General features: G+C 37.8%; 1 protein-coding gene across 4 annotated transcripts in view; it reads right to left on the bottom strand.

The window, feature by feature from the left end:
- Positions 1–853: 853 nt before the first annotated feature.
- Positions 854–10,939, bottom strand: part of LOC127636083 (serine/threonine-protein phosphatase 2A 55 kDa regulatory subunit B alpha isoform) — a 1,105,001-nt gene continuing 1,094,915 nt past the window's right edge. For 2 of the 4 annotated variants that reach the window (XM_052116466.1, XM_052116465.1), the window contains 8 exons: positions 9,851–9,948; positions 9,594–9,759; positions 8,070–8,182; positions 7,478–7,655; positions 7,159–7,323; positions 6,786–6,955; positions 4,823–4,914; positions 854–2,110 (listed from right to left, as the gene is read on the bottom strand). In XM_052116466.1, coding sequence (XP_051972426.1) covers positions 1,831–2,110; positions 4,823–4,914; positions 6,786–6,955; positions 7,159–7,323; positions 7,478–7,655; positions 8,070–8,182; positions 9,594–9,759; positions 9,851–9,948 — 1,262 coding nt within the window. In that variant the 3' untranslated portion in view covers positions 854–1,830. The remainder of the gene's footprint in view (positions 2,111–4,822; positions 4,915–6,785; positions 6,956–7,158; positions 7,324–7,477; positions 7,656–8,069; positions 8,183–9,593; positions 9,760–9,850; positions 9,949–10,939) is intronic. The other 2 variants (XM_052116468.1, XM_052116469.1) reach the window with 2 other exon arrangements.

Here is a 10,939-nt window from a genome sequence, read left to right as displayed (position 1 = left end):
TATTTGAATGTTTACGGATTGGTCCCATTCACTTCCGTTTTATGTGCTTAACTGGAACGTCATTTTTTTCATAAGAGGGGCTAGTCAAAATACAATTTCTGTGGTAAGCAATATTATGCCACAAATGCTGTTGTTTGACCTTAACTTGTATTGAATATTCCTTTAATCCCTCTGTTAAAAGTTCTAGGCAAAACTAAATTATTTGTCACCAACATTACTTCTTAATGGCAACCATGTTATAAAACTGGATATAAATTTATAGAGGAAAGATCAGGGAGCGATTTTATCACACTTAAATTATGTTCACATGCATATTGTTTACGTGTTCTGACAATACTTTTGAAACCATAAGTTTATGTTTATATTTTTCTTAATTGGCCCCATTAACTTTCATTGTTAGTGCCTCAATGCATCCCAGATTTTTGCTATTTTTAAAAGGAGAGCGGAATCAAAATTCATTTTTGTGGTAATCAACATTATGCCACAAATGCTGTCGATTTATATTAACTTGTATTGAACCCGGAATATTCCTTTAACAATCCGATCAACAATCAAAAACAAAACATTTTGTGGGCAGCTTTCTGCCTTCACGTGGTGGGAGAAGGTAATTTGTAATGAAACTGTCAAAGCAGCAAATCGAGGATCCGATTCCATCTCACAAACATCAACTCGTCACACAAAGCTGCTGCAAGGGGAAATTTGATTTCAAAATGCTTTGTCGACTCACTGGGACCAACCCATTAAAGTGTGTGGAAATCTATTGTTTTATGTGTATTTTTTTAATTGCAAATAATAGAATATAGAACATCAAAAATAGATCTCAATAGTCTTCCATATTCTGACACCCGGATTGTGTTTTTGGCATTGCATATTTAAAAGATGATGACACAACTCTGATTTATTTGTTTGTTCAATTTATAAATACCATTTCATTACCATAATCTCTATAATATTTTTCAACTTGTAACTCTTGAGAGAGAAACAGAGTAGACAGAAAGTAGGTATGGATCACAAAGGAAAATAAATCCTGCAAGGCTGTACAACTCTTACATGAGTGAGCAGTCCGATTGGAGTGTATGTGCTTATGTGTATACTTGAGACTAAACAGCAAACACAGCAAGTGACAATGCTTGCCACAGGCCGGTTTGTACCAAATAAAGCTCTTTGGGGCACCATGAGGGTGTGTGTGTGTGGAGATATATTTAAAAGAAATATGGCCCTGCAATTTGACACAGCCAAAACCATTTTTAGCAGGACAAAATGAAACTTATAGAAATGATGAGTAACCTAAAACAAAAACAACAACAACAAAAACACTTATTCTTGAAACAGAATTAAAACAAACTAAAAAACTTGGCAGTTTCTCTGATAAGATAAAAAATGGTTACAATGGCACGAACAACAAATTAAAAGACACAGTAACACAGCCACACAAGTTCAAATACGTTTTTATACAGAAATCTTTCAAACCAAAGCCCAAAAAAACTAGGGTTGAAATCTGTCAAGATTGGAACCTGCCGCCCATTTCATCCTTGGGCTCAGACTTGTGGATAAAGGGATGGAGGGTACAAAGGTTGGCACTACATCACCAAAGTAAGGTGTGTGTCATGGTGCCATAGGCCAGAAGCAAGGCTGCACTCTCTCCAGACCAGTTTGAACCAGTTTATTCAGTATTGGCAGCCACTTGACTTTACTAGTTCATCCTGTCCTGGAGTAGGCCAAGGTTGGTATGTGATGATGGTGGATGTCACGGAAATGATTTTTTTCTAGTTCAACTTTTTTCACATAGAGAGAGAGATTCAGAGGTTTTCTTTCCCCATGACGTCCGTATTAGTTCACTTTTTCCTGGAAGATGTAGAGGTTGTTGGTGGTTGCCACAGCAATGATATTTTCCTGTGGGTGCCAGGCGGTGTGTAGGATTTTCTTGTTGAAGTCCAGGCTGTCCACGCTGATCTCGTCCTTCTTTCGTTTGCCACCTGCGCACACCCTGCGTGGCTTCAGGACCTGCCGGGGCTTGCAGCTCTCGCGTGAAGCCTCTAGGGTAACGTCCCGCCGTTGGGAACGGTCCAACATTCGGAAGAAGTTGTTATAGGATCCAGTCATCACCACACTAATGAGAAAAACAAACAGAACAAGAAACACTTAACAGTATGTTAACAAACCTACTTTAGCTGGAGTGTAGCCTGATGGTTGAATCTAGGCTAGTAACTTACATCCAACAACTAACTAGACGAATAATAATTGGGAGGTAAACGTGGTTTATCTTGATTTATTTAGTTTACAAAAATGTGTTAATGTTGATACGGTAGTTTCAATTATCATAATTCATGGCTTACATGTGTTTGGCATACATGCTAAAACTCTATCTGAAATATCTCTGTCAAAAAACTACTGTGTTGATCAATTTTAGGAAATTGCAGGAAAGTAACTAGGACAATGCAACAATCAAATTAATCCCCTTAAAAGCACAAGTACTGTCAGTTTTTAATGTGAGGATATTTTGTGCAATAAAAGGTTCTAGTTATGTATCCAATGTATTTGGTGTATCTGCCAAGAACTCTTATTAAAGGGCAACGTAAAGGCCCCTGTGCCCTTGAGTAAGTATCCCCCAGGTCACTCCAGGGTGATTGTCCCTGTAATAAATGTACTGTATGTGCTTTTGGAAAAAGCATCAGCTACATGACAAATGATCATTTAGAAAATTTTATGACACGTCTTTTTGACATGCTCACCCAATCTTCCACTGCCCTTGACTACTGTTATTCTCTCTGTCTAAAAGTGATGAGGGTTCCCTCAAGATAAGTGCCCCAGCGGAGGGAGTGTTGCTCAATGGTAAATCTAAATGTTTTTGATTGGAGGTTAGCATTTTCAATCTCAAAAGTATATTTAAATAATGTATTAAGCTTTACTACAGACATTCACTATGATAAATCAGACTCTAGCATTCATCTTGTACCTACTGTCATATACACTACAGTTTAATGCCTTGTTTCAAAATTCTGCCAGGATTTATGTTGTTTTCTTATTGTAACTTTGAAAAAAAACCTTGAGTGAACACATCGTGTTACATTAGCAGTGTCGACTACATATTAACAAACCATTGAAAGTAACTTGTTAGAAGTTGTAAAACAGTCAACACTATTATAAATTATATAATGATATTTCAGGTTTCCTGAATAATTGGTGCTGATAGTTGCATTTTGTATCTATTGGTTATTGGCAAAAAATGCCAATAGTTGCTGATTGTTTTTTTCTTTTGATTTAAATCCACTGTGTTCAGCGCTGGATGATTCTATAGTTCGAACAGCTTGGTTCTACGATATAACACCAGCCTCTAGAGATGAAATAAAAACAATCACATACAATATTTCTGTATCTAAATATTTTATCATTGGCAATATTCATCCATATTGTTATACCTCAAAGTGAATGTTATTTTGATTAGTCAAGTGTTCTAAATTGAAGTGAGGGAATGCAAAGAAAAATTAGACTTCATCTGCACATACACCTTGTCCTCAACTTCATATCTTGTGAATAATAATAAACCTCATTCCTTATTGAACCTCATCTTGTGACATAAATATATACAAAACCCTTCATCTGGTGAATACAAAGCATTCTCTGCAAGTTCTCTGTCATTTAAAAATAAGAGAGCCCAGCACCAGGAGGGAGCAAAAGAGGGCATTGCCCCCTTAGATCTGATTCATGCCCCCTCAGTTTCCGTTTTGCATTCATGATCTACATAGGCTACATAAACAGTTATTTACCGTACGTGTAATAAAGACTGTAATAAAGGCTTCCTTATTTCATGGGGTAGGTAAAACAAGGCATGTAAACAACACACAGCCAGTAACATTTTAATTAGCATCATGAGGGGGTGGTTTTGATAATTTAACTGCAAATTTTAAGGAGAAAGAATGGAATAACACGTTGCTTAGGGGATTCAACGCCACATCAAGGAGATTGCAGCTCTTATAAAAAGGTAAAACGTCTATTAATACGCTGTTTAAAAGAGTTAAGCCGGTCGCACAACAGATGAGAAGCACCACATCATAGATGGGGCAAGGCAGAGGTATCACACAGGACACGTCGATGAGGCGCAGGTGGCAGTCCAAATTTGTGAATCTAGTCACCATAAATACAAAAGTTATGAAGGTTTTTGTACTTCTTCAAGAATGAACAAAGTGACATTGATGAGTTTGTAGGTTAGTGTATGAAATTAGTGTAACTGCACAAACTGAACAATTAGAAATTATGACTATTATTATGCAATTTCTCTTTTTTGAATAGGCTTCATTCAAGCTGTCAAACCACAAACAATCATACATTCTAAATTGTTTGATAATGATTCGGGTCTATGTCCTATGATAATGATTTAACAATAACAGATTACTGTTATTACATCTCTGTTGTGTGTATGTGTGAGGTGAGTTTGCCTAGGAAACTATTGATAATTGATTCCTTCAATTAATCCGAATTCCAAACACTACATTTTAGGAGAGCTTGTCTGATAACATCATATAGCTCGTCTGTAAAGCTATATGCTTGCTTAATATAAGAAGAAAAAAAAAACTACATATTGGCAATAGAAGCTCTATACTGGAAAAGTGTCACTGTTTTGAAAACAGAAGAGCTACTGTCACCCTGCAGAAAAAGTTAGTAACATTGCCATGTTAATATACTATCCAACACTGTTGTAGAACTATATATTGTAGACATCCTTATAAGAGCCACAGACATTTAGCAGTACTTCAATGTGTTTACATTTAGTGCACTCTTCCCTTACTCAAACAATCTCATTTGGGCTTGTGGAGATTCTGACCTGTCATTTCCGTTCCAGCAGCATTCAAACTTGTCAAAGATGCAGTCATTCTCATACAGCGAGCACAACTTACTTCTGAGGTACTCATGAACCTGTGGAAGCAAAAGGACAAAAGGTCATGACCTGAGATCTTCAGTAACAACATTCACTGCAGGGTCAGAGGCAATAAAACAACCTGAGGGTCAAGTAGGGTAATAACTGGTTGAATGACACACTGCAGACAGTTCTATACTGTGGGTGCAAACAGCTGAGTTGCAACGTTTACCACAAATCTAAACACTATTCTGTTAAATAATGCAGAAATTGTTTATATACCCATTGTTAAATCTTTACAAGTACATACTGGAATTTCCTCTCTCTCAAATGGAATCTGTTATACAGGGCAACAGTTACTGCTCCACCTTTTCTGTTTTTTTTTTTGCAATTAAAATATCTTCTACTTTAAGACCAGGTAACATTTAGTGTAGATGAAAAAGATATTACTTTTTCTTTTTTTTAAAATCTTAGCTCCTGAAACATTTCTGATAAAGGTATTGGTCTCTTAATTCTGCTAAAGCACTAGGACTGAATATCAGCACTATTAGTTTATTAAATTCCAATTAAATAGTGGTTCTAAGTAACATTTTGGTTTTCAAAATATATAATTGTCATTTTGAATTAAATATATTGGTAAATGTTTTCATAGTTAGCCAGTTCAGCAGAAAATGTCCATAAGGTGACATCTGCAGGGTAAGAGGTGCACTACAAATGATGTTTCATGCAAAGGCCCAAATGAATAGAATTGGATCTATTGGGCTGCATTTACACTGCTAGGCTTAATGCACTGATCCGGATCAGATTTTTTGTCCCACCAGTTTACATTCACTGATGACATGACTCATATCTGATATCTGTTTTTCCATTAATTTCCTGCCCAAACTCGAATAATTAGACTACTGAATGCTTTCAATGATGAGCACCATGGTTCACCCTCAGGTGTTGAATGGCCTTGTGCTATTTCATATTTCAAAAGTAGGCAAAATTGTACGCAATTACAATTAGTAAGGCAAAAGTGACTTTTTAGTGTGGGGATAATGACCATTGTTATTTTTGGAGGAAAAAGTGTGAGGCTTGCAAGCCGAAGGACAACATCCCAACTGTGAAACATGGGGGTGGCAGCATCATGTTGTGGGGTGCTTTGCTGCAGGAGGGACTGGTGAACTTCACAAAATAGATGGCATCATGAGGAAGGAATATTATGTGGATATTTTGAAGCAACATCTCAAGAAATCAGCCAGGAAGTTAAAGCTCGGTCGCAAATGGGTCTTCCAAATGGACAATTACACCAAGCATACCTCCAAATTTGTGGCAAAATGGCTTAAGGAAAACAAAGTCAGGGTATTAAAGTGGCCATCAGAAAGCACTGGCCTCAATCCAATAGAAAATGTGTGGGCAGAACTGAAAAAGCATGTGTGACCAAGGAGGCCTACAAACCTGACTCTGGGGAATGGGCCAAAATTCCAGCAACTTAATGTGAGAAGCTTTTGGAAGGCTACCCAAAACGTTTGACCCAATTTAAACAATTTATAGGCAATTCGACCAATAACCCACTGGTAATGTGATGAAATAAATAAAAGCTGAAATAAATCATTCTCTCTACTATAATTCTATCATTTCATATTCTTAAAATAGTGATCCTAACTGACCTAAGACAAGGAATGATTTATACAATTAAATGTCAGCAATTGTGAAAAACTGAGTTTAAATGTATTTGGCATGTATATAAACCCCTGACATCAACTTTACATATTGATCAGATGTGAAAAATCAGATCTCGTGCGGATTTTTCTGTTTACACGTGTGCAACATTATCTGATTATATTTTGTGACAGCATTGGATCATTCAAATGACAATTGCAATTTTCATAGGGTTTTAACCCAACTGTGTAAAGAACAGCTATTTTTTGCATTTGGGAACTCTCACTTGGTATGTCTCAACAGGTCGATTCTCCATGTTGAGGTCCCAGATTTTGACGGACAGGTAGTCACGGGTCATCATGTAGCGGCCGTTGTGACTGAACTTCACATCTGAGATGGACGAGATGATTTCAGAGAAGAAAGAGCGGTTGCTGGGGTCTTCTGGCTCCTCAAACACTGGTCAAGTTAAAGGATGAAAAAAAAAAAACTTTTTGGAACATGTGCAGGAAAATTCCCCCCACCATTTTACTACCAAGGCATGACATCACATAGTCATATCACATCATACCAATAAATTCTACCTATAAGGAACAATATAAAAAATAAAAATAATAATAATTTAAAGGGTTAAATGATGAAATGTCTGATCTAATACTCACATTTAGAGTGTTTGTCACAAAGTGCTGATGCACGCATGTCACATAGGCGGATGGTGCCCTTACTGCTGCTGTAGACAAAGGTGTTGCATTGGTTGGGATGGAACTCTGCGGCTGTGATCACCTCTGTCAGCTCCTCCATGTTGGCTGGCTTTATGTCCACAATGTCTGGCACACAGTTAAAGCCACACAACACTCTAGACACAAGCAATGCTTTCCGCCAATTACTTTGTGCAAATTGAGTATCATCTTAAGAAAACTTTAAATCTGCCAGCATACGTTAAAACGTGTATTGCCTTTCCTGCCAAATTTTATAGGATACTGAAGCTGCGGTCTGTGATCTCTAGGTGCCACAGATTGATGCGGAGGTCATCTGCGGACAGGTAGGTCTCATTGTCGCTGTTGACTGAGATGGAGTTGATGTGGTATGTGTGAGCATTGGCAAAGACCCTCCGAGGGCTGGCCTCAACCATGAGATCCATTGGCCTGAACACTGGCACCTGAACAGGAACAGAGATAAAATTCACAGTTTTTTGCCACAAGAATAGAATAAAAAACATTTCTCCAGGTTGACAATGTGAACAGCAGACTCGAGGAAATCGAGTTTAGTACCAGTGAACAAGACCCATTGTTGAAATGCCAGCAAATCAGCTCCAGCAATTCGCCATCCTATGTAGTAGTAACATTGCTGGAAAAGTTCCATATTGTGAATAAAGCAATAAGATTTGCAGTTTTAAAAGAAATGCCATCACATTAGGCTGACTCTAAATGAAAAAGCTTCTCTCAATCCAAGAGCATTTCTGGCAAATGACACATCGTTTTTAACTAATTTTGGTACTGATGTATGGTGATGTTCTTTACTCGTAATTGTACTTGAGTGCAAAGTGTGGACAAGTGTGTGCTACTTTACTCACCCGTAGAGTTGTGATGGCACCAGCATCTCTGTAGCGGCCATCCTCCTCTTTAAGATTGTATCCCTCTGGCCTCTTGTCACGTTCACTGATCTTCCACAACTTTATAGTTTTATCTGCAAAAAAAATATAAGAAACGCTTAACTTGTAAATTCAGGATCAGCTCAGTAAAGTAAAGAAATATTCTTCTCGAATCTGGTAAATGTCATCTTGCAGAAAAAGCAAGAGTATATCCGTGTGCATGAACAGATACCGGTAGCTTGACTTGCATAACGAATCGAGCCGACAGTTGACTACATTTTGAAAACATCTGCACATTTTTTCATGCCAAGTCTGTGGTCTCGGCCAGAAATAACTTTATCCAGTTGTTTGGGTGAATAGCAGATCAGAGTTCAGTGCATTCAAAAGAGTTCATAAATACACTCTGGTTGTATAACACATCCGAGAGTTCATATTTTTAGACAGCATTGAGACAGCGTCAGTGACTCAGGGAAAATAGATTTGGAGGATTCACAGGGCTTAAATTAATCCCACAGGAAAACATCTAGTCTAGTGGCAAATATGGATGATTCTGTTCTAAGCACTGTATTATATGGACTGTATTTGTGTATATTCTTGTATCTGTATAATCCAAGGGTTCCCAACCTTAAAATATGAACATATATATATATATATACACACACACACACACACACACACACACACTCACTCACTCACAGGACACTTAATTTGGTATACCTGTACATCTTATTCATGCGATTATCTAATCAGCCATTCGTGTGGTAGCAGTGTAATGTTTAAAAATCATGTATATATGGGCCAGGAGCATCAGTTAATGTTCACATCAACCATCAGAATGGGGAAAAATGTGATCTCAGTGATTTAGACCATGGATGATTGTTGGTGCCAGACGGGCTGGTTTGAGTATTTCTGTAACTGCTGATCTCCTGGGATTTTCACACACAACAGTCTCTAGAACGAAAGAGAATAGTGCTGGGAAAAAACATCCAGAGAGTGGCAGTTCTGTGGGTGAAAACGGCTTGTTAATGACAGAGGTCAGAGGAGAATGTGGTTCCGTTTGGTGACTCATAAATTATATACTTTAAATTTAAGTCTGAATGGGATTTGTTGTCTAAATTGCTGCATGTTGCCTACACAGCTGGAGTTTCGCTTACTGTCACCTGCTGTGGTAATTTAAGCTTAAACTTCTACGATGGTAGGAATATTCTTTATTACGGTCCGGATGAAGGCTTGTGTGACGAAACACGTAATTTTTTTTATCTAATAAATCTCTCCCTTCAACAAGTGTTGCTGGATTTATCCTCTTCGATTATTACAATCCTGTGAAACTATTAATTTAGCTAATTGTTATATGTGCTACTTTTTACATACTGTATTATTTGCATACATTAAATCGACAGCCTTATATTTATCTTAAATTAGCAAAATAATAAGAGGAGCTGATTGGATTATGAGCTTACACTAACTGCAAGAATGTACAACCAAGTGTTCCAATAATCTACTTACCATTTGTGGACAACAAAAATTGTGCAGCATTCTTTTGTGGGAGCCAGCGAATCTTGTTAATCTTCTCTTCTATTTCCAAGCTCTTCAGGTAGTCAAACTCAGGCTCGTGGCTCTGAAATGTGCTGTAAACATTGTATTCACTACGGCACTGTGGCTGGCTCTTGTTCTGGAATAAGAAAATTAAGCTTGAGTGAGAGACTGTAAGGGAACGAAAGCTAATATCATTTTGGGGTAACTGTGATTGTTAGATCATGTACCTCGGTCTCTTGTTGAAAGATGACAACCCGACCGCCTTTGTCCCCTGTGGCTAGCAGCTCCCCTGAGTGGTTGAACTCCACAGTAGAGATGATATCAGCTGTTGGATGGGGAAAAACACACATGCACACAACACTTTCAAATCTCCTCCACCACTGTACTCAAGGAAGACATCATTTGTATTATGGGTGAACTTTAAAACTCAATGGGCAGAAGTCATCATTTAATCTAAGGTCTGCTTGAAACATATTTAGTATCAGGAAGTCAGACAGACACTCTTGACTGACTCAAATAAGATATTCTTTAAATATAAATAGGCACCAAGCACATATCTATAACCTAGATTCTTGCCACAGTATATGCTCCAGAGACAGCTGCCTCGCTTGTTCCTGCCTCATAGGGCGCAGATTAGCTGCTGGATGCACAGCAAGGAGCAGGCTGATTCATACAAATTTAAGTCTTTGTTAACCAGTAAAGCAGAAGAACACAGGAGAAAGGAGTAACGCAAGGGCCCTTTGTGTACATCTGACCCCCCAACGGCCAATGCAGTAGCCAGAGCTTCTGTGCAAAGCTGAAAGAAACTGCATCAGACCAGAAGGCTTTGATAAAAGAGACCATCTAATAAGAAACAAGCACAAGAGCCTCTAAATATAAGTTATTTAAAGCAAATCAGTCCACTCAGCAACCGCATGGGCAACGCCACCAGGCAGCTATTTCCCCTCATACAAGTACAGCCTGAATAAACATGAATGGGGAAGGAGCAAAATCAACTAAATGGTTTACATTCAAACATTTTAAATCAACAAAATCTGAAATAGTGTGCCTTTTTTAGATCATATCACGCAAAAAAGGGTATTTTTCAGAATGGTTCATCTCATACGCATCCTTGTAAAAAAAAACATTAGAGTGCAACAGTTCCCACCTACTTCAGTTGCAGAAGTGGCTTATTTTTATCATTACTTTTTCCCTTAGGGATTTTATAAACTCCTTCATAAGTATTGTAAGCAATACGCCAAACCAACCAGCTCCAAAGTTAATCACAAAATTACAAACTTAAATGTGAAGCAAAACAGTTACAAGACAATCCCATG

The sequence above is a fragment of the Xyrauchen texanus genome, chromosome 43 (assembly GCF_025860055.1).
Source record: "Xyrauchen texanus isolate HMW12.3.18 chromosome 43, RBS_HiC_50CHRs, whole genome shotgun sequence".
In the NCBI taxonomy this organism is placed as follows: Eukaryota; Metazoa; Chordata; class Actinopteri; order Cypriniformes; family Catostomidae; genus Xyrauchen; species Xyrauchen texanus.
Note: the sequence above shows the minus strand (reverse complement) of the source record. Positions and strands in the feature narration are given on the sequence as shown.